This window comes from Schistocerca piceifrons, chromosome 8 (genome assembly GCF_021461385.2).
Source record: "Schistocerca piceifrons isolate TAMUIC-IGC-003096 chromosome 8, iqSchPice1.1, whole genome shotgun sequence".
NCBI classification, from domain to species: Eukaryota; Metazoa; Arthropoda; class Insecta; order Orthoptera; family Acrididae; genus Schistocerca; species Schistocerca piceifrons.
Window position 1 is genome coordinate 466,276,987 of NC_060145.1, and position 25,684 is coordinate 466,302,670.

The 25,684-nt window shown below is 38.6% G+C and overlaps 1 protein-coding gene across 1 annotated transcript in view; it reads left to right on the forward strand.

Moving 5' to 3' along the window:
• Positions 1 to 25,684, forward strand: part of LOC124712462 (protein qui-1) — a 1,341,285-nt gene that overhangs the window by 1,262,082 nt on the left and 53,519 nt on the right. The window contains exon 27 of the mRNA XM_047242758.1: positions 19,934 to 20,132. Coding sequence (XP_047098714.1) covers positions 19,934 to 20,132 — 199 coding nt within the window. The remainder of the gene's footprint in view (positions 1 to 19,933; positions 20,133 to 25,684) is intronic.

The following is a 25,684-nucleotide window of genomic DNA, read 5'->3' on the forward strand; positions in this document are numbered from 1 at the left end:
ATGTAGTACTTTAAGATTTGGAATTATGGCAGTGAGTGTACAGCTATGGATAGTTAACATTACAAAGTGTTAGCTACAGATACACTTATGTCATCTGTATGAGAAATCTTTTCTGGGTACAGAATAAGGGAGGGACAGACTTAAAAGGAAGGAATTAGCTCCATACAGTCTAATTCAGTTACCTCTCAGTCAGGAGCATGATGACCTACCAAACACTGAAGTAACAGGTGAGTATTAAACAATGCTGACCATTCAATAACACTGTAACCATTAGTGGTAAACAAGAAGGATCAATCAGTATATAAAAATACAAACAGCCCATATCTCTGTGCTATGCTGAACAATTATTGAAAAAATTGTAACAGTCCGGAACAATACTTATGTGGAAACACTTACACATAGCTTCAGGATAACTTGAATAAGTTTCGAAAACAAAATCCATTTATTATAGAATTTTTTTCTGAAAGTAATAGAAACAAGAAGATTCATTCTAAGTATTGAACTTCTCCCATTGTTAACTGTGCATAAAACATTTATTTGTTTCTTACTATGTCAGCTTCGGAAGCGTCATGAGGTTTCGACGTAACACTCTCACCCCTAATGACTTTAGCATTTTAGTGATGCTGCCATCATTATGTTGCTGTCTATCATGATAGCTAAATTCATAGCAAATTTGATGGTTCAAGCCCCAGTTCCTATCAGACTTACATATGCAAGTACTTTTGGTTTGATACCACTCACCAAAAAGTAGAACTGTTGAGTTGTAAGTAGGCAAATACAAAAAGAAATAAAACTTGCTAGCTTTCAGACCTACCCTTTTATGAGCTAGAGTACACAGAAAACACACACACACACACACACACACACACACACACACACACACACACACACTGTGTATTCACGGGACACGCTGTACCCTCTACACTATTTCACATTCCTCCCCCAGGAAGTTTATTATTATTATTATTATTATCACAATATTAACATCATTAACAAACTGAACAATTGCAGAAATCTGTGACAATTGCAGAAAATACACACTGCTGTTTAAACTGGAAACTAATTGCAATACAGTATGACAACTATAATAGAACACATTATTGTACCACAGCAGTCAGATTTGGAAGAGTTATCTTTATGTAACAGTCAAGATACTTTTAAAATCTTGCTTACAATAACCAGGTTAACAAATAGTAAAACAGGTAGAAGTATCACACTAATCACATAAATAGCTACACTGCAATTGTGAGGAAATGATTTTCAAAACCACATATTGCTGCTGAAATTTGTACTATGTGCAACCATTATTTCCATAGATATATGTTTAAATTAGAGGGAACAATTGTTTGAATGAGGATGTATTGCCAAAATTGTATGAAATACAAATGTAGATTATAACTGCTGCTGTGGTACGAAATACAAAATTCATGGAACTCTGTGTCCAAAAATATGCAATCTATCAATACATTTACACATATTTTGATGCTATCAACATGACTTTTACATAAAACGTAGGATTTACATTTTCATAACAAATTTATCGAACACATGCAATCTCACTTCTTAACAAAGAAAACACCAGAAGTCAGTTTATATATGTAAATAATTGTGAAAAATATGTGGATTTTGCACACAACTGGTTTGATGACACCAGACTGCCAAAGATGAACTCTGTAGTGTCAGTTTACCCCACTAAAAACAGCAAAAATTGTAGTGCACACAAAGCATGTCTTCTGCATGCAATGGCTGGCAACTTTTGTTTAGGATAGTTAGTCACATTGAAGCTGTACCAGAGTATGCTGCCTTATGGCAACCCTATATACTTGCAGATTTATGACATTGCTACATCCCTGAAGATAAAATCTCAGAGCTTTGTAACTGATCAAAAATAGCCAAAAAGTAGTATACATTACTGACGGGAAATGAAATGACACTAAGATATAGTAATAGTTCTTACTTCCATAAAAAAAATCAATTGAAAATTCAGTACTGAATAATGAGGATATTATGAAAAGGAAAGACCACCACTCGCCATATAGAGGAGAAGTTGAGTCACAGACACATTCACATAAGCACAACTCGCATGCGCATTACCACTGTCTCAGGCCACTGGGACCAGATTTTGAGCAGCTGCGACTCATGGGAGAAGCAATCCATGGGTGGCAGGGGTAAGGAGGAATCTGGGGCTGAGAGGGGGCAGTATAGCAGGGTAGGGAAGGGGGTAATGCTGGTTGTAGGAGACAAGGTAGGACTACTAGTTGAAGTCTTGAGATTTGTGGCAGCAGGGGGGAGGGGGAGGGGATAGGCAGGTGAAGGACAGGCGCTAACAAAGGTTGAGGGCAGGGGGATTACAAGAACATAGGATATAAGGAAGGATTCAGATGGCACAGGCTCTGAACAGTTATTGATGTGAAGCACATTGTGTTGGGCAGTATGTTCAGGGACTGGGAACTGTCTCCCAGCCACAGTTTGTCCGTGGCCATTCATTTAGGCAGACAGATTGTTGGTTATCATGCCTGCATAGAAAGCAGCACAGTGGTTGTAGCTTCGTTTGTAGAACATATTACTGCTTTCACAGGTAGCCCTGCCTTTCATGGGACAGGTGATGCCTGTTTCTCAGGTGGATAGGTGGTGGGAGGATGTATGGGACAGTGGGACAGGTCTCGCACGTAGGTCCGTTGCAGAGATAAGAGCTATGAGGCAAGGGGTTGGGAGCATGGGTGGAGTATGGATAGACAAGGATATTGTGTAGGTTCGACACATGGTGGAATACCACTGTGGGAGTAGTAGGAAGTGTAGTCTGTAGCATATTCCTCATTTCAGTGTACATCAAGAGGTAGTCAAAACCCTGTCAGAGATTGTGATTCATTTTCTCCAGTCCTGCGTAGTTACCTTTCTACCAAAACCCTTAGTCCCACAGGTGTATCAATCCTTTTGCCCCACTCCCAAATTGAGCCATGCTGGACCTGTAGAAGGCCTTCTCTCGTTCTCCTGGCTAAGGTCACTCCTCCATCCAACTGTGATCCACCCCCTCTGTCCCCTAATCACCTTCTGTTAAAATTCCAGAATTTCTTAACCTCAAACCTTGCCTCGTCATCATTCCCAAAATCCCGTGCCATGGAGGATAATTTAACATCTGCAGAAACAATGGTAATTCACCATCTAAAACCATATCCTGACCTTAAAATCCTATCTGCTGACAAAGGCACCAGCACTGTGATTTTCAACCTCAGGGTTTACCTGACAGAAGGACTCTGCCAGCTTTCAGATTCATCCACCTACAAACCTGCCACAGTGACCCCATTCCAGAAGTCTAACAGTATCTCCCGTCTCTCCTCAAAATCTTAGACCCATCCCAGAACCTCTCACCTTAGTCTACCTCCCCTCTTCCTGCCTCTCTCAATACTCCTACCTCTTACATGAACTCAATCACCCAGGATACCCAACTTTGGCTGGTTACTGCGCCCCCACTGAGAGAATTTCTGCTCTTGTGAACCAGTTCCTTCAGCTTATCACCTGTAACCTACTCTGCTATATAAAAGATGCCGACCATTTTCTGCACTGACTCTCCACAGTTCCTATTCCTTTACCACATGGCACCCTTCTCATCTCTATTGATGCCACCTCCCTCCTCACTAACATCCCTAATGCCCATGTCCTTGCCGCTATCAAATACTATCTTTCCCAACACCCAAAGGACTAAGCCTGCACACAATCAACTTCCTGGTCACCATGGCCAACTTTGTCCTCACCCACAAGTACCTCACCTTTGAAGGTGTCACTTACAAACAAAACCATGGTACAGCTACGGGCACCCGCATGGTACCATACTATGCCAACCTATTCATGGACCCTGAACCATTACACCAACAACCTGAAAACAGCCTTCGCATCCTGCAACTACCGTCCCGACCTGGTACAGAAGCAAATAACCAGAGCCACTTCCTCATCCCCTCAAACCCAGAAACTCCCACAGAAGAACCCCAAAAGTGCCCCACTTGTGACAGGATACTTTCCGGGACTGGATCATACTCTGAATGTGGCTCTCCAGCAGGGATATGACTTCCTCAAATCCTGCCCTGAAATGAGATCCATCCTTCATGAAATCCTCCCCACCCCTCCAAGAGTGTCTTTCCGCCGTCCACCTAACCTTCGTAACCTCTTGGTTCATCCCTATGAAATCCCCAAACCACCTTCCCTACCCTCTGGCTCCTACCCTTGTAACCGCCCCCAGTGCAAAACCTGTCCCATGCACCCTCCCACCACCACCTAATCCAGTCCGGTAACCTGGAAGGTGTACACGATCAACGGCAGAGCCACGTGTGAAAGCACCCACGTGATTTACCAGCTAACCTGCCTACACTGTAAAGCTTTCTATGTGGGAATGACCAGCAACAAACTGTTCATTCACATGAATGGACACAGGCAGACAGTGTTTGTTGGTAATGAGGATCACCCTGTGGCTAAACATGCCTTGGTGCACGGCCAGCACATCTTGGCACAGTGTTACACCGTCCGGGGTATCTGGATATTTCCCACTAACACCAACCTATCAGAACTCTGGAGATGGGAACTCGCCCTTCAATATATCCTCTCTTGCCGTTACCCACCAGGCCTCAACCTCCCCTAATTTCAAGTTGCTGCTGCTCATACCTCACCTGTCATTCAACAACATCTTTGCCTCTGTACTTCCGCCTCGACTGACATCTCTGTCCAAACTCTTTGCCTTTACAATGTCTGCTTGTGTCTGTAATATGTGCAGATGGATATGTGTGTGTGTGCGAGTGTATACCTGTCCTTTTCTCCCCCTAAGGTAAGTCTTTCCACTCCTGGGATTGGAATGGCTCCATACCCTCTCCCTTAAAACCCACATCCTTTCGTCTCCCCCTCTCCTTCCCTCTTTCCTGATGAAGCAACCTTAGGTTGCGAACACTCGAATTTTGTGTGTGTGTTTGTGTGTCCATCAACATACCAACGCTCTCATTTGGTAAGTTACATCATCTTTGTTTTTAGATATATTTTTCCCACGTGGAATGTAGGGAAACATTCCACGTGGGAAAAATATATCTAAAAACATTGGCTGAGGCCCTGGTGTTTGCCAGACACATGGTACACACAGAGAGTGTACCCCCTGAGGATTGATCAAATTAAACCTCAAAAAATATCCTCAAAGTAGTGAGTATTAAGAAAATTATTGTACCTCACATCATCAGATGCCAATATCATGAATCAAATAGATAATCAAAGTCAGCATAAATTCAAAGGATAGAAATGTGTATGAATATGTGTGTGAATGTAGTACTGATGTATAATGGTGCTGAAGCAGATACTATATTAGCTGGGGCCCTTGTGCTTCCCAGACACATGATACACACTAAGAGTGGACCCCCCGTGAGAGTTGATCAAATATGAACATATGGCTTCAGCTGTGTGGTGTTTCTTAAACCAAATAGCTTGCATCACTTTGGATAAATTATCTTAAATGCGTTTGGATGTGGTATCTTTAAGACCTTTGTATGGTTCAATGTATATATGGAAGATCTTTTTTGTTTCTTTGTTAATTGCTTTTAACTTTTCATAACTTTTAGTCAACATGAGGTTACAACTGTGTAACTTTAAGATTTTTGTCATGCTTCTTCTTACTCTGAATATGATATGCCTCCATATTTTTCTTCACCACCTATTCCCTCTCATCAGCAGTTAACTCTGTACAAGCTGGAAACTCAATCAATTCATCTAGTAAATTAGCAGGTTTCTGATTAAAATGAACTTTATATGGTGTAAATCCAGTTGTAGTATGTTGCAAACTATTTAGAATGTCTTCAAACTGACTTACATAAGTGTACCAATTCTTATGATCGTTGGAACAGTATGTTCTGCACAACCTACCAATTTCCCTCATATACCTCTCCATAGGATTGCATGGTGGAGAATACACAGTTATTAAAATGTGCTTAATGTTCTCATTATTAATCAATTCCTTCCATATATGAGATGTGAACTGACTTCCATTACCCAACAGTCAAGCAACATTTCTAAAATAGTCATTAGTAAAACAATGAATAACTTTCTTTCTTATAGAAGGGAACAGCTTTAATAGTTTTGAAAACAGGTCAACAGTAACAAACAAATATGTGTAGCCTTTTTTAGTGTGGGGAGTTTGACCAAATAAGTCACCTCCCACCAGTTCTGACTTACTACTTACCTAGTGGAATTATGCTCTGTACAAAACCTTTATGCTTCTGGTTGGTAACTTTTACTGTCTGGCATTGATAAAAAGAACTCAAACACTTCCTAACCCTCCTGAAGATGTTATAAAAGTATACATGTTCCTGTATCTTTTGAATACACTTTATGGATCCACAGTACCTGTAACTCTACATAGTTAATCAAAGTGTCAGTATATTGTCTAGGCCAACAAACCTCCCACTTATCCAAATTGGGATTACTTGTCCTGAATAAAATTCCTTTAAACACTTGGTAATACTGTTATCACATCCTTTCTTACCTACGAAGCTTTTGACTAGTTTCCATGTTTCATCCTGATTTTGATTATGTTTCAGTTGTCTACAGATTCTCACAATTTGGACTGAATAGCCAAATTGCTGTAAAAAAGCTGCCCACCTGCTAATCCTACTGTGATATAGATTGCACTCCTGAACGTAGCATGAAGCTTTATGGTCTGCGTATACAATGACTGTGTGCCCAATTAAATAATTTTGAAATTTTTAAACCCCTGAACAATGGCTAAAAGTTCCTTCTCAGTGACTGTACAACTTTTTCATGCTTTTGTAAGATTCTACTGTCAAAACTAATAGCACAGTGTGTGGTCTCTCCCTCAACTTCCTTCTACTGAAATGAACAAACTCCTAAGCCATAATCACACCCGTCTATCATAATACAAAATGGTAAAGTTAAGTCTGATCTATGTAAGATTTCCCTATTGACAAGCTGTCTTTTAATCTCATCAAATGCTGCTTGACATTTGTCAGTCCATTCCCAAATACTGTTCTTTTCCAAAAGCACAAGAAGACATGGAGCATTTAAAGCTTGTGTCCTAATGTATTTCCTGTAGAAATTGCATAGACCATAAAATGACCTAAGTTCCTTCTTTGATATCGGTTTGGGGAAATCTGCAATGGCCAACAATTTGTCTTTACCAAGCAGAATTCCTTCCTTATTAATGGCGTGCCCAAGAAATTTCACCTTTTTTATTCCAAATTTACATTTTTCCAATTTTAATGTCATACCCCCACCCCCTTGCCTGAATTTTATTGCAATTGCTTTCCGAATTTCCATTACCAGAATGTCATCCACATAAATGATTAATTTTGAAAGTAACCCACTTCCCAAAACTATATCCAAAGCCCTGATAAATTCAGCAACTGATAAGTTTAATCCAAAAGGTACTACACAGTATTGAAAACTTTTCCCATCATACAAAAATGCAGTATATTGCCTAGAATTGGGTTCTAAAGTAATCTAATGAAATCCTGACATCAAATCCAACCTTGTAAAATAATTTGCATCATAAAATTTATACAACAATTCCTCCATTGACTCTGAATGGTCTGTTTCCTTTTCCAAAAATTTATTTGACGCCGCTTTCCCCCTCAAAAAAGTAAAAATCCCTCTCAAATCTAATTCATGGTTAACTGCAGGAATTAAGAAATCTGCAGGTACTCTCAGTAATCTGAGTTGGCATTCAAAGCGTAATGCAGCTTTAAAACCATATCTTAGATGCTACAGAAGAGTTATTCATGCACCAAAAAAACTGAACAATGATTTAATTATCAGAAAAGGCAGCAATAAAACCAAATCAGTTTGGAAGGTCATAAACCATAACAACGGTAAATCCAAAGTGACAAACGATAATCTTATCATAAAAAAGGGAGGAAAAGTTGTTGAAGACCCTCGATGTGTTGCCAATATGTTCAATGACTACTACATTAACAGTGCTCAAAATCTTATCAAGAACCTGGGGAACTCAAAAGGTAGTAAGTCAAAAGCTGCAGCAAATGAAAAGACAATGTTTTTGTACCCAGTTACGCATTCAGAAGTAAGAAATGCAATTGATAAGCTGAAAAATAAAATGTCCTGTGGATGTGACGGTATTCCTGATAAGGTCATGAAATATAGTGCATACAAAATAACAATTGAACTGGTTGATATTATTAATACATCATTTAAAACTGGTGAATTCCCTTCTGAACTTAAAATTCAATAGTAAAGTCACTTTATAAAAAAGACTTTCCGTATACCATACAAAATTATAGATCATTGTCACAACTTTCAGGTTTTGCTAAAGTAATTGAGAGGACTATGTACGAGAGACTGTTGAGTTTCCTAAACAAATGCAAAATTCTAACCAATGCACAGAATGGATTCAGGAAAAACAGGTTTACAGAAACAGCTGTATATCACTTCTTGGAATGTTTTAACTGCAATGGATAATGAGGACTTAAACTGTGGAATATTGTTAGATGTATCCAAGGCATTTGACTTCATCAGCCATGATGTTTTGCTAGAGAAACTGTATTGCTATGGAGTACGTGGAAAAGCATACAGCTGGTTTCAATCGTATCTGTGCAACAGGTATCAAAGTCTTGAAATAATACATAATGGCACAAAATATTACTCAACATATCTGAAAGTCAACTGTGGTGTACTCCACAGTTCTGTTATAGGCCCTCTGCTCTTCTTAGTTTTTGTTAATGATTTTCCTAGCCATCTAACAAGAGCAAAATCAGTACTTTTCGCAGATGATACAAGCCTTTTTATTAAGGGCGTTAGTGAAGATGACCTACAAGAAAAAATAGCTTCAGCAATGAATGAGGCAGCTGAATGGTTCAAGGACAGTTACTTAATAATAAATGACAAAAAACCACTTGGATGAACTTTAGGCACATAAGGAACAAAGTAAAAAATAACATAAGATTAGAGATTGGAAAATGTCTGATAGAACAAACTTCTTTTACAAATTTTTTAGGTGTATGGCTGGACAATAGCTTGAGATGGAAAAACATGTTGAACTATTGAATAAATAACTTAGTAAATACTGTTATATATTAAGAAAACTTAAAGAAAACTGCAATTTTTAATCAGTACTATTTGTCTAGTACTCTTACATTCATAGTAATCTAAGATATGGTATTATATTTTGGGGGAATACAGGTTTCACAAAAAGTTGTTTTAAGCTCCAAAAGAGAGCTATTCGAATTCTGAAGGGTGTTTGCCTACAGAGATCCTTGTAGAGGACTCTTTTAAGGAGTTGTAAATTCTGACCCTCCCTAGTTTATTCATCTATGAAGCAGTTTGTTTCCTAAAGTAACATCAAGAATTCTCTTCTCTAAACAGTGAAGTACATAACTATCAAACCAGAAACAAGCACAATTTCCATAGAAACATACATTCAAAATCCCTGTACCAAAACAGTGTGATGTATCTACCCAAAATAATGTTCACTGCCTTATCAAAAGAAATAAAAAGCATACAAAACTTATATATATATTTAAAAAAGAACTAAAGAGGCTACTATTAGGTCAGTATCTGTAATGTTGATGAATTTCTTTGCTATCCAAACAGATAGTGCACATCTTTTGATTTTTCTGCATAATCCTTCGTTTTTTTCCAACTTGCTTGTAAATAGAAGACAAAATATGTTAAGTTTAATTAAGAAAAATATTAAAGTGTAATTAAGAAAATGTTATTCCCCTTAAAGGATTTTTCTTTGTATAAACATTGTAATTTTTTTTTCTCATCTTTCATGTAAAATGAAGACAAAATATGTAAAGTGTAACTAACAAAATGTTATTTCCCTTGATTGTTAAAAAAAAAAAATCGTGCTCTCTCTCTTTCTTTCTATATGACAATTCCTATATCATGTATATGATAAAATGGATAATAATAAATTGAATTGAATTTAAATGTGAGAGTCAAGTACTGTTCTAACCCCACCATCTTTCTTAGCTACTACAACCATGGGATTTTTTTCTATTACTCCCCAACTCTGCAGTTTCTCCAACTCCTTTTCAACAACCTTCCCCTTACAAATAGGTACTCCAATGAAAAATGATTCATGTGGTCTCAGTTTTAACTTACACATGTAATCTTTTACCCTGCCTGGTTTCTCACTGAAAACGCTATTATATTCCAACAGGATTCCCTTCAATTCACTCTTTTCATTGCTACTTAAATCGTCTGCTAAATTAACTTTGTCCAATACTAACTGATAAAAATCTTCACTAACCACCTGGTCATCAAAATACTCATTATCATCATCTAAAGAATTTCTGTCATAAAGTACTACAATAATTGCTACAACTCTCATCAAACATTATGTATAACTGGTTTCACCATGAACACCAGATTTTGGATCAATAAAATCTAACTTCATATTTAATCAATCAAACCTAACATTAACTTTCAGTATCCAATCCATCCCTAACAACATATGTTCATTCAGGTCAGTTATTATCAGGCATCCTTGTTCAAATACATTACTGACAGTAAATGAAATTAATGCTTGCCTACTGATTAATTTACTAAGTTTACCAGCAACTCCTTTTATTTTAATGCCAGTAATTGGAAATTCAGTATACTGTTCAGTATTCTTTAATCTATCTCTTAGTTTACCAGACACACCACTTACCGGGCTACCAGTGTCCAATAAACACACTCTCCTCCAGTTGCCTATAGATATTGCAACATACGGACTACCAAATATTTCATGCTTATTACTTCCATCCTCTTCTGCCAATTTACTTGAACCTCATTTCCTAACTTAGGTTCTAAAGTACTTAAAGGCAGCTTACAACTACAGTGTGTGTGTGTTTAATACTATCAGAGTAATCACCTTTTCCTGCAGACTCCTCATTCTCTTCCAATACTTCCAGTATCGTATCACTAATTACCTTACCTTGATCCTCCTTGTTTTAACAACTCTATAATCACTCACTGACCTCGATGGGTATCAACTGATTTTCAAGTACCTGTCTTTCTGATTCCAAATCATCATATCCTACTGTTCTATCACTCATATCTTTGTCTAGTCCACATAAACCATACCATCTAATTCATCATAAAATACAACATCAGAATCAATAGTCTCAAAATACTCATAAGCATCATCATCTGCACCTATGTGAACTTCAACTTCAATTACACATCTCCACATCAAAATCACTATCAAAAGTACTAGAACTTGTGTCAGCAGGCACATAAACATAATTCAGCCATTTCTTCTTTGATTACCTCTGCCCTGCTCATTCCTATTATTATTATTATTACTCTGGTTGTGATAGTTGTTACCAAAATTATTATTACTTCTGTTACCATCATATCTGTTAATATTGTTCCTATTGTTGTTATTCTGGTGTTGTTATGATGAATCCCCATTCTGAAAATTGTTCTCGCAAGCACAATATAATTTATGTATGTATTTCAGAAATTCCTCAATAGTGTCATCTGGTCCATAAACAAGACTCCACTGATAATGTCCATGTAAACGCCACTTCAGCGTGTCAATTTGGATTAATTTGTCAAGTGGTTTATCTAAGTGTGCTAAAGTCCTAGCTACTTTTCACAAAATTCTCACATTTTCATATCTCCTATGCAAAATATACCTCCATTCAAACATTCTGAGTTTAATCACACCTGCTTACTTGCTCACCAAAATTAGTTTGGAAATAATTTTTCAAACTCTGCAAATGCCATTTCTGGGTTAACATGCTTCTCCATCTAAATATTGTCTAGCAAATTTCATTTTCATACTGTCCTTGCTCTGGTACAAGTAATCGACAGTGTGTAGTTTAAAATCACCCAGGAAAATTTTCATAATAATGTTATTGCAGTTGTTTTGAAACACGTTATTAGCACTCTATATACTAATAAACATATTAGTCTCTGGATTTTCAACTTAAGAGTTGACTGTTTGAAGATTATTTGATACTTCATTCACTTTGCTGTTTACTCAAGAAATTTGTTCTGGAACAAGTATAGAATTTTAGTTTCTTGTCAGTGAATTTATTTTCAGTTTCAGTTTCGTCTGTCGAGTTCATCAATGGCAATGTTTTCTGTTCTTTTTACTTGTTCATTAATTACGCCAACACATTTGTTACCTAGCTGTAATTCAATAACAGCAAAGATATTCGAACACCCGCTTCAGATTCTACATAGTCTACTCTTTCATTTATACTGTTAATTTGTCTACTTACCTTATTAACATCTTCCCTGTTTCTAGTTTCTGGTCCATTTTTATGAGAATATGGTCTATTTTTCTAAAATTTATTTCAGACAGTTTACCATCTAGTTTACTACCTAGTAACTTATAAAATTTTTGTAGTATGTCTTCCGATTGTTGAAACTCATGGAAAGGTGAAATTATAGTACTTGATGAATTCTCCTGGCTCTGAATGTTTAGATTTGGTGTCAATGCATGCAGAAGCTGACCCAATCTTGTTGTGGTTACGTCTTGGCCACATATCGAAAATATAGTGCTTCTACTCATTTTAACTGATTTTACACAACTTGAAGGAAAAAAAACCACTTCCAAAAACTATCTTCCCTATAATATTTTCAAAGTATGTCATGCAATTATTTTTGCCTGACTTAAGCATACAATTTCACTACTCTGTTACATAAATAATGTTTTGGTACTCATTTGACAATCCATGCTGCTGGTTGTTGGCAGTGGTCCATTGATATTCTGGTTGTTGGCGGTGGTCCATTGATATTCTCACATGTCCACTTTTTCCATACAGATCCTAGTTTCCATTCACGTCCCAATACTGGTATATGACACTATATTTCACCTGAAACTTAATAACCAGCAGCATACAATTCAGTTTTATACACATCCCAGCTCCTTTCACCATATTGCAATATAATGTGGCAACAATGTTTTGCGGGTGAAGTTTGGGTTGTGTGTCATTGCTTAACACAAGAAAAATAATGATGATATACCACATTGTATTACAGATATCCTCCACCAGTAAAATAATACATATCTTGTGTAATCCGGGGTGTGATTTTAAACAATTACTGTTATTGTTAAATATTAAATTTGCACATTTAAGAATTAAAGTTTTTACATATGTCTTCCAAAATCACACAGAAAATTACATAGAATAACAGTGAATAATTTCATACAAAGACAGGAAAGAATCTGTTCCTATTAAGACTATAAATTACATGTTTTACATATGTCTTCCAAAATCACACAGAAAATTACATAGAATAACAGTGAATAATTTCATACAAAGACAGGAAAGAATCTGTTCCTATTAAGACTATAAATTACATGTTTTATCATTGCCAACAACATATTTTGTTAGTTTGCATATATTATTTCATTAACTAAAAGGAGAGTTACCCTATTATTTACAGTTGAACAGAGCAATCAGTTTTATTGAATGAAAGGCTTAGATTAAATTAATTAAATTTTGTATGAGTAAAATTTTACATTTTCTGTATAGCTGTAACTAACACCAATTAGAAATGACCATGATTGATCCTGACTGAAAAATCATCATGTCATATTTCTATTAGGGATACAAATAATTTATGATCTAACAAAGTGTAAAAATAGCTGTCTCTTGATGACTAGAAACTCCATAATTACAAAATCAATTTTATTCCTACCATGTGCCTGTAGTTTGTATTGTGTGCAAATTGTGATGGTACATTAGCTTTTAATCCAACATGTTTCCTTCATTCTATACACTGATGAGGCCCAACATAAACAATGTCAAAACAACAGCTTAAATTAGCGTAAATTACTAACTTGCTGCACAAAAAATCTTAAGTGTATTCAAATCCAGATAACCAGAAAATACTAAGTCAAAGCAGCAGTTTAAATTAGTGTACATTAGTAATATTAAATATATGGCCTCTTTGGGAGAGTGGGGATGAGACTGGAATAGGACACAGGATCCCTAAAGGGGTTGTGGTATTACACTGCCTACTCAAAGATGTCTACATCAGTACCTCCATCTATATCAAAACTACCAAGTATCAGTAACACCTCCGCTTCGACAGCTGCCGTCCATTCCATATTAAGGTGTCCCTTCCGTACAGCATAGCCACCCATGGCTGTCACAACTGTAGTGACAAGCAGTCTCTCCAAATAACCAAGGCTCTTTCTGAGGCCTTCACAGACCAAAATTATCCTCCAAATCTTGTATAGAAACAGATCTACCTTGCCTTGTCTCTCCAGTCCCCCACACCTCCCAAAGTTCCTCCATCAGGCCAAAAATGAGCACTCCTATGTGGCTCGGTAACACACAAGGCTGAAGCAGCTGAATGCCTTTCTCCTACAGGGAGTCAACTACTCTCATTGTGCCCTCAAATGAGAAATATCCAATACACTATCTCTCGCACCCCTCCCACAGTGGTATTCCACTCCCCACCAAACCTATACAATATCTTGTCCATTCCTACATAATTCCCACTCCCAACGCCATTCCTCATGGCTCATAACCCTGCAATAGATCTGGATGCAAGACCTGTCCCATACGTTCTCCCACCTACTCCAGTCTGATCACAGGCACCACCTATCGCATCAAAGATAGCGCTACTAGTGAAACCACTTATGTAATCTACAGATTGAGCTGCAACCACGGTGCTACTTTCTACATGAGCATAACAACCAACAAGTTGTCTGTCCACACAAATGGCCACCGACAAACTTGAGACCAAGAGACAGCTGGACCACCCAGTTGCTCAGCACGCTGCCCAACACAGTGTACATCATTTAAGGACTGCTTCACAGCCTTCCGTCCTACCAACACCACCATTTCTGAATTGGGAACAACTCTCCCTACAATATATTCTATGTTCCTGTAATCTCCCTAGCCTCAACCTGCGTTAGTCCCTGTCCTTCTCCCACCTATCCCCTTCCCTGCTCCCATTCTGGCACTAGACCGCCTTCTATTCCACCAATTCACCTACTAGTCTTTTTCCGCTCCTCTACTGCTCTCCTCTTCTGCTCTCCCCCCTGTCCCTATCAAACTTCCCAACTGCACTTAGTAGCCCAACCATGTCCCTCCATGCTCCCACAAGGAGCCTGAGACCCTCTCCCAATCTGCCCCAGCCCCCTCCATACCTCCACCACCCACAGAGTGCTTTTCCCACCAAGCACAGCTGCTCACAGTCTGGCCTCAGTGGCCAGAGACCAGGGTTGTTGTGCTGTGCATTCATACAACTCTGGCAGTTTCCAGTGATTAAGGGTTGCAGTGTGGTACTGGTGCACAAGACTCACACTCCGCCTTAGCTGTCGAACTTACTTGGAGTTACTTCGCCGATCTTCTTTCAGGATAGTCGGCTGCGATATTCTGCCCAGCTTCTTCTCCGAAGAATATATGCTACTCTGGAGGAATTTCTATACTTTTAAATAACTCGGTACACTCAAGAATACTTTGAATTCAGTCTCACTATGCTTCATAACACATAACTGTTTTCATACACTAAACATTTCCTGTAAGCTCGACACCTTCCAGTCTGACAGAAGCTATTACAATAATGTTCCTATACATACACTCTATAAATCTCTCCGAGTTTAACAAGACAACTGACCCGAATTTACAGCAGTAAAAAAGAGAATGAATGAATAAAAGTCTCTTCTTTTCTTTCAACAACCTTCAAATGTTCACACTAATAATGTTTTATATCTCACAGAGTATGATGCGTTTACTCCATTTACGGGACGTGTAACATCTTAGGCGTGCTCGATGACTACCTGCTCACACCGATCGTCCATCTGATACACGTCCATCCCATACGCACATAATTGTGGGGCAGTAGACATAGTTCTACTTTACCACACTTATCTCTAAAATAGTGTGTGTTCGAGACAGTGGAATTACGAGAGCCACTAGAATTTGCTCCGAAATTCTCGAGGCACTACACAATGTGGTCACTGCACCTAAGACACGGCCACCGCCTTCTTGAGCACCATGTGCCAATGCTTCAGTGGCAGTAGTGAATGCTTCAAAGTGCTCACAGTGAGGACATTAGCTTTATTGCGGTAGAAGAGTATGCTGTAAGATAGTATGGACTGTAGGTGTGCAAAATAAGCTAGCAGTTTCATCTCCAGATCAGCACAGTGCTTTATCTATAACACACACACACACACACACACACACACACACACACACACACACACACACACAAATCTGTCATAGGTTTTTATAGTTTCAATAGCATGCTAACTTCAGGTACATCTTCTCTGAAAGCTTTTATTTTTAATGTTACTAAGATTACTCTGACTTATTTTGTGTAGCTCTTTGTTCTTGCCTAAAGATATTATAGAAGCCATATTTGTTCCTTTTTGGATTACAGCATGTTTTCCCCTGATATTTCTTCTCATTTGATACCCCTTGATTTCTTAACACGTTCACTGCCACTGTAATTGGCCTTGCTTTGCCACGTAACCAATATTTTTCTTAATAGAATCTGAAAATATATTGCTAAAAGTAATATAACATGTATTTATTTTATAAGTACACAATCAAATTTACTCTCGTGAATCAAAGTTGTTTTGGGGCGCACTAAGGCGTCAGTGGCATATCAGGCCATATTCTGTAGCGGGTGGGCCGTGGACGCGCCAATGCGTCTAGTGTATTGTTCCTGGTTAGTGTGACAGTTTAGGTTACTACAATTTCATTTTATATTCATAAATGAAACGAAACATCCTACTGACAAACGACATATTTATTGGACAAAAAAATATAGTAGAAACATTCAAATACAAACACAAGATCTCGAAGAAACTTCTGAAATAAAATGTATGTCAAATCTAAGAAAAATACAATCTAGAGCTTTATCCATTACTCTCAAACAAATAAAATAAATACAAAGTTTAAGAATAGTACCGACACATAACTGTCGAAAAATAAATGAGCAACGAAAGTGCTATCTGCCTTTAGAGGTGGTGAATAACACAACAATTCAAACAATATCCTGCTTTATTTGGGCAATCTAGGCACTCGTAAATCGTGTCTGTTCGTTGTCCACGGCTGGCGCATGATCTGCACTTTTTTCGCGGTGTTTTTGATTTTCCATTTGATTCTCGTTTTACCACAACATGTTGGGGATTTCTGACTGGCCGTTCTACCTGCTTTCGTGGCAATAGTGCTCTTATAATACTGAGTCTAAATTCTTGGAGGGGCATTTTTGTGCCACAATATTTATTGTGTAGGGCATGTGCGTTTGTCAGTATCATTTCCACAACGTGGATAAAAAGTTTCTTGTACCAGCGTATGGTTTTGCGTTCCGAGAGGTAATATGATAACATCTGATCGTGCCGATCAACTCCCGCCATAAATTTATTGTAGTTTACAATGGCCAAGGGCTTAGATTTCTTCTCCTTTCTTTTGGTTTCAACCTCAACCATTTCATTTGTAAATGCATTAGAAATGTAGCAAACCTCCCTCTTATCACGCCACTTACCTATCATAACTCCTTCCGCAAATCTGGCAACGGCTTCACCTTTTCGTAGTTTTGCTTCCTGTATTTCCTTGGGTGTATCCTTCCTATTCGCCCTCAGAGTTCCCGTGCAGTGGGTCTTCTTATCCAGGAGCAGCTTTGCCAATGCGAAGCTGTTATAGTAATTGTCCATGTACACATGGTGACCAGCATTCAACTTTTCATCTAGTAAATGAAGAACAATTTTTTGCGCATGGCCTCTTCCTCCTAAATCGTCCAGCATGCCAGTGTATACCGCGAATTTTAGGACCATTCCAGTGGGAGTTGTCAAAATATATAGCTTTATGCCATATTTGTGCTTTTTTGTTTTTGATGTATTGGCGGAAAAGTAATCGTCCACGCCAAAGGATCATTGATTCGTCCAGAGACAGTTCCCGTCCAGGGTAGTAAACTTGGCACATCCTTTCATTGAAAAAATTGATAACGGGACGTATTTTATACAACCTGTCGGATGGTGTTGGTTTGCCCTGTTTTGGATTTTCAGAAAAGTGTAATGCACGTAGTATTAGCAGAAAACGATTTCGTGAAATACTATCGGCAATTCCTTTCACGTTGAATAAAGCGTCCTTTTTCCAATAGTCCTGCAAATTCCTCATCTTTACATTTCCCATGTGCAGGAAAACTCCCAAGAACACTAACAATTCGCCAACAGTCACATCTTTCCAACAGTTTATTCGTGATTGTCCTTTGGTTCCCGCAGAAAGGAATAATTCAATCGCGTTTCGATTTGTTTCTTCTACAACTGTCAATAGAAATTCGTCCGTCAGCAAAAGACGAAAATAATCTAAGGGAGTGTTTTCCGTCGGTTGAATAAGCAGTCCCTCATTTTTTATAAATGGGCAATTTATCATTCCAACTGGCTCTCTTTCCCACGCAACAGTTGTATCAGCTGCGTTATCTCTTGTTACCACTCCTTCTGCCATTTCCCTGTCGCTAGGATTCACAGCCATTTCTACAGTCTCATCTAAAACAAACTCGGCTCCGTCAGACTCTTCACTGGATTCCACGCCGTCCTCCTCACTGGCCAGTTCCGTTTCCGAATCGCTTTCTTCTAATATTCGTAATAATTCCGCATCCGTTAGTTTTTGTACGTTTCTTGTGTCCTGTGTTTTACGTTTCTTAGGTTCTGAAGGGCCCGCCGTGTCACGATTGTCTTCCATTTTCAGTCCCACAACAGAGAAAAACTGTAGGGAAAACACACGAACCGCACCCGCAAAAATTGAAAACAATACGTTCTTAGAGTGCCTGCGCAATGAACCACACCGAATGGCTGTGCCCGACTAAACTGTGGCGCTGAGAAACAGCTGAGTGTCTCGCCGCGCAGGCGCGTCGACGGCATATGCACTAGTATCGGCCGGACGCGCTGGTGCGCCGATGGCAGTGAACGTGTTAACAGAGACTGCTGATTGATGGTGATGCATGAACACATAGCCCAAAAGCATCTGTCTGGAGAAGAAATTTTCATCACGAGAATCTGGCCAGAATGTAGAGAATTTATGGCATACTATTCCTAATCACAATGTATTTAGCAATGGCACACTCTAACTCTTCCACAGTGCCCTGTGAAGTCAGAGAATAGGTCGAATCAATTTTTATCCATTTGTTGCATATGGCTGTGTATCTCAGTGGCTCATTCATTGCATTGCAAGAGGAGCAGGGCACATCCCAGACTTTCTTAGATTTCCATACACATCCATCATAACATTACTCTCCAACAGTTGTTGCACATAGTTATACAGTGTATAAACCAACAGTAAACATATCCACTGTCTGTCCTCCATTCCTTCCTCCATATGCTCCTGTAACATGAGTGCTGCAAGAGCAGTCGTGCATTGTCTGTGAGCTTAGCTACTGAATACATTGACTTATTTTAATTGCATCAATAGACACATGTAACTTTCATGCAGTGTGTCTGCAAAAACCTTTTCTTGTCTAATCGTTATAAAATTGCACGGAATAGTAAACTATCACATTGCTTTTTTAATTTAATTATGTTAACTGTGAGTGAATAATATGGTTTTTCAATGTATCAATAATAGTAAATATGTCTGCTTGTATCTGTATATGTGTGGATGGATATGTGTGTGTGTGCGAGTGTATACCCGTCCTTTTTTCCCCCCTAAGGTAAGTCTTTCCGCTCCCGGGATTGGAATGACTCCTTACCCTCTCCCTTAAAACCCACATCCTTTCGTCTTTCCCTCTCCTTCGCTCTTACCTGATGAGGCAACAGTTTGTTGCGAAAGCTTGAATTTTGTGTTTATGTTTGTGTTTGTTTGTGTGTCTGTCGACCTGCCAGCACTTTCATTTGGTAAGTCACATCATCTTTGTTTTTAGATATATTTTTCCTACGTGGAATGTTTCCCTCTATTATAACCATAGTAAATAATTTCTGACACTAAGTTTTTTTAGATGTAATTAATGACTGATAGTATTTTTCATGCTTTTTCAGGTTCTTGTAGGTCATAGTGACCACGTAACATGTGTTGCTGTATCCATTTTAAACAAATCCCTTGTTGTCTCTGGATCTCGTGATTCAAATCTCATTGTCTGGGATATTAACACAGGCAATGACATTCATATCCTCAGTGGACATTTGGGTTGTGTAACTACGGTGAAAGTATCAGGAGATGGCAGCCTGGCAGTGTCTGGTAAGCAAATATAATGTGTTATAAATTATTTTCATAGCAAACATAATTTATATATTATTACAACTTTTTGGATACTAGTTTGAAAAACAATGTTGCCTTGTAAAACAGAACTGCTTTACAATCATTAACCAGCTCAGAATCCAAATATACCAAGACTGCCTTTTGAAACAATGAAGTCTTGAGCGATGAATTAGAGTACCTATAGCACCCACTTACAGCCCATTGAAGGCAGCAGCAAGTCATGACGTGGAGACACCTAAGTGTAGAAGAGCTGACAGGCAACTGGCTGCCCACAGCCCCAGGTTTCATTGGAGATGGGACCTCAGAGCTTGGACGTTCCACTCAGTGGCATCCTAGATTTGCTGGATTTCATTGAAGTCAGGTGTTGTGGTAGGCCACACAAGCATCCTCATGTTGATGCAAGGTTCCTCAAAACATTCTAATAAATTCTGTAGCAATAGTGTGGTACATAGTCTTTCAGGAGACACTGGTCATATACAGAGTGCTGTAGAGAAACTGATGGATGCACATGATCAGATGGTATATGTCAGGGAGACAATGGAAGGACATATCAGTACATTCTTCCTGCATAACTCTTGTTTATTTCTGAATGTTATTTTTCACATCTTCCTGAGCCACATGAACTTTTACATCATTCTACCGAACCCTCCCCACTTTTTCTCCTTTCTTATTCCAGTTTGCACATACTAACATCATGTAATACAGTCACATCTGCTGTCGGTGTTCTGCATACATATCGGCACACAGACCTAAAACCTACGTTATATCTTTTTGTGTTTTCACATCAATTGCAGATTGTTTTTGTCTTGTCAGCTTACTCCCTCTTGTTTCATCTCGTTTCCCCAAACTTCATCTGTTCCATCCTTTTATTTATTTTTCCTACACACTTCGATGTATTTTTGAAAACTTTTTGCACATATTTTTACCTTATTTATGTATTTTTACACATTTTCACCATCCACCATGGATCCTTGCTTCTCCCATCTGTATCAATACACAAACGTTTCTTTATCCCCAGCGAGAATCCAGTACCACATACTGTTCCAGTGTTATTGCTTGACTCATAGGTTCCAAACCTCCCTACAGTACCTTCTTTCCATCCACAAAATTCTCTTGCTATGCAATCTCAAATTTCTGGAACCCATAACACACATTGAAACTCTTGCCCCTCCAGGAACTACAGCAACATGCGCCGTACCACCTCAAAAAAAATCTCCAACCTGTTCACTTTCTACTGCCCTCTTGAACTACCACTATATACCACTCCTATGACAGCCTTCAAACCTCTCCCACGTCCACTCACACTGACAAACCCTTCCTTGCAGATCTATTAAATTTCCTACATCTTCAAAAACTCCCTCCCACCACCATTCAGAATCCAGAAGCTAAACTGGCCCAAAAAACAATTCACCTTTGCCCCACTCCCATATTTGTTGAAGACTTTCTCTCCCTCTCCTGATCCCTATAGCTGAAACACTTTTTCACCACCATCCCTACCAAACAGGCTCAACCAAAGAACAATGTAGAGCCCTGCCTGACTCAGTTCACTCCTCAATCTAACTGGTATCCACCCCTATTGCACTCAAACCTTCGCCCATTAAGGGGAGTTAGAACAGAAAAAGAATTTTTTCCACATTTTCAGGTTTTTCTCATTATAAAATTTGCAAATTTTCCGAATAAAATTATACATATATAACTTACAAACTCACATGGGAAGTATTTTATTTACTTATTTTTTTAATATAATCTACACCAGTTGAAAATGTTAATTTTTATGTGCATTACTTCAAGATCTAACAAAATCAGTAATTTTTTATACGAAGGCTGTGGATTGTTGTATTATAAAGGTTAAATTACATGTTTGTATTGGTAGCACTGTCAAAAATAATATTGTATCATTTCATAATATAAACACATGTTGTATGTCTAAGTGCTAATGTTTTTCCAAGGAAAAGTGATGAATAGATTGGTAAATCGCCTCAAAAAATAAAGTATGACACCAAAATGAAGTGTTTTTCTTCTTCTTTCTTAGCTCTACAGCTCATGATGAGCCTTGGCCTCTTCTACAATTTCCTTCCATCCCTCTCGGTTCTTTGCCAATACTCTCCAGTTTCTATAGCTCATCTTCCTAAGATCTTCGATTACTCCATTTTCCCATCTGGCTCTTGGTCAACCACGTCCTCCCTGCCCTTTGGGCTTTCATTGTAATATTTTTTTTGGTACTTCTGTATCATTCATGCGAGCCACATGTCCCGCCCACCTCAGTCTGGCTGGTTTCACTATCCTTCTGATGGGGTGGTCTTTGTATATGGTATACAACTCATGGTTGTATCTCCTCCTCCATCTTCCTCTTACACAGATTGGGCCGATAATTCATCTAAGTACCTTTCTTCCAAATGCATCCAGTGTTTCAATATGTTTAGCTGTTATGTCCAGGCTTCAGAGGCATATGTAAGCACTGGTCGTATAAGCGATTTATACAGAGTTAATTTCGTGGTACGAGTCAGGAGCCTTGAGGATAGAAGTATTGTTAGGGCAAAATAGGCTCTGTTGGCCAGTATTAATCTCTGCTTAATTTCAAGGAGGTATCATTTAGATGTGTAACTGTCGAGCCCAGATACTTGAAATGTTCAATTCTCTCAAATGTATAATTGCCCATTGTTATTACATTTGGCATATTTTCTCTATGTGCTTTTCCAGCTGCCATATATTTTGTTTTTTGTTCACTAATAATTAACCGCATGTCCCTACTGGCCTGTTCAAGAGCTGTAAATGTCTCTTCCATTGCTTTTTGGGTCCTTGCTATTATATCTATGTCCATCTGCATAGGCCAATATCTGCACCGATTTATAGAAGATCGTTCCTCTGTTCAGAAGTTTTGCATTTCTCATCACCTTCTCCAGGGCGGCATTAAAGTGAAGGCATGCCAATGCATCCCCTTTCGCACTCCATTTTTAATACTCAATGTGTTGGACATCATTCCTCTTATTCTTACACTACCTTGTGTTTTGCTCATTGTCATTCTCACCAGCCTTACCAACTTTCTAGAGATTCCCAGTTCACCTAGAGCTTGATACAACTGCTCTCTATTTATGCTATCATAAGCTGCTTTGAAATCTATAAAGAGGTGATGCATGCCAACTCCATATTCGTTTGTTCTTTTCCAGGATTTGTCTTAAGGTGAATATTTGATCTATGGTTGACTTCCCAGGAAGGAACCCGCATTGGTATGGCCCCGTCCCCCTCTGTATGAATGGGGATATTCTGTCAAATAGTATATTAGAGAATATTTTATATCCCAAATTAAGTAGTGTGATCCCTCTGTAATTGCCACACTCCATCTTATCTCCTTTCTTATATATGGGACATATGATACCCTCTTTCCATTGTTGGGCATTTTCTCCTCTTCCCATATTCTGGTGACCATTTTCAGAAGGCTCTGTTCCAGCTCTCTGCCTCCTTGCTTAAACAATTCTGCTGGAATACCATCTGTCCCTGCCGCCTTGTTGGTTTTCAATTACTTCACGGCAGTTTTCACTTCTTGCATATTTGGTGGGGTAGTGTTGTTGTCTGGGTCCTCTTCCCCATTTGTGTCTGTTGGGTTCTCTGGTGTAGTAATTCTAGGGTTGAGGAGACTATCAAAATACCTGCGCCCATCTTTCGCGTATTCCCTTCCCTTCACTTATTATATTCCCTGTCTCATCTTTTATTAAGCTTTATTAAGTGTTTTAAGAAACATGGATTTCATGGTAAATATACTCATTCATTTTGAAGTTCTGATAAGTGTAAAGATAATTATTTTGAAGTAAATGTTAGGTGGTTTTATGGATTGAGAGCTACTGGCAAAGGACACACTGCAGCAGAAACAATGTGTGCCGTGATGAATATGCCACGCCCAGCTTGTAAAATTCACAAGTATGCAGGATTTGTGGAGCTGCTGTGGAATCTGTTGCATGTGAGTCAATGAAGGGTGCTGCAAATGATGCTGCTGAAATAAATGATGGGCATGACTGACATACCAGCAGCTTTTGATGGCACTTGGCAGACATGCAGCTACAGTTCTAAGAATGCTGTTGCTACAGTAATCAGTGTGGATACTGGAAAGGTAGTAGATTTCCAGATTTTAACTGAACATGTTATAAGTGTAAATCAGGGAATGAAGAAGGGCATATCTGTTACAGAAATTATGAAGGAACAATTGGTGGTATGGAGGCCTCTGTAGCTACTGAAATTTTTAGTCGATCTGTGGACGAAAGGGTAGTGTGTTACACTAAGGTGATGGAGACTAAAAAGCATATAACAGTATAGTAGCTGCTCAGCTTTATGAGGAGATGATTATCACAAAACTGGAATGTGTTGGTCATGTCCAGAAGAGGGTGGGCTGAGGAAGTTGAAACGAAGTCTGAAAGACAAGAAACTTTCTGATGGTAAAATCATAAGAGGCAGGTTGACAGACAAAATGACTGATGAACCATAGCAGTATTATGGGATGGCCATTAGAGACAATACTGAGGATTTGTTGAAAATGAAGCAACTGTCAACTGATGAAAAACCAGAACACCACCTTTGGCCTCCTGGATCTGATTCATGGTGCAATACCGCAATGCCCAGTACTCAAACAGTTCATACAGCCATAAATATTCCATCCCAGCAGCAGTCATGGATACATCGGTAGGGTGAAAGTGCTGCAGTATGTGGGAAATAATCCTGGAGCAATATGCATCAGAGAACTTGAATGGATGGACAAGGTTTGCATTCATAAAGCAGAGTATACAGCACAGTTGGCCGCTAAGGAGTCCATGGAAGAAAAAAACTTGGAAAATATCAAGAGGATGAATATCAGAAACCACTTTGAGTAGAGTACTCAAAGGGAGTAATAACATGCGTATCCCGAGTCTACTGAACTAAAAGCAGAACATAATGTTATGTATAATTAAAATTATTTAGGATAACATGCAAAAAAGTAAACAAAATTTTAACTGTGTAATTAAAAAATTGCATTTCTGAAAGCAGTGGCTGAAATGCAATTATTGTAGTTTAGTAGACTCAAAACATACATTTTAATGTCCTGTAAAAGTTTCATGTCAATGGCTACAGTGGTTCATCAAATACGGGAAAGCCAAGCAGGGTGTATACGCGGACAAGGAAAAAAATTCCCGGATTTCCCGGTTAAAAATACACTTTCTACTGGGTGAAAACATACTTTATCTGTGTTAAGTAACAGTATATTTTCCCTCAGAACTGCAATACTTATCAGTCCTTTGAATGGGTATGGTTTTATACACAGGTGTAGAATTTCCTGGGACTTTAGAAAATGAAACTTAGGGAAAAAGACACGTTTTGGAAATACCTTTGATGTGCACCAACATGTATGCTGCGTATTTTCGTATTATGGAAGTATACATTGGAATTCCACCAAACACTGCATGTTACTTTCCAAGTCATTGAAATTGAGATTGTGATGCACTTTTGTAAGCCGGTCATAGCTCATGTCACGTGATCTTGCCAGCCGATGACAGCGGATATTCAGA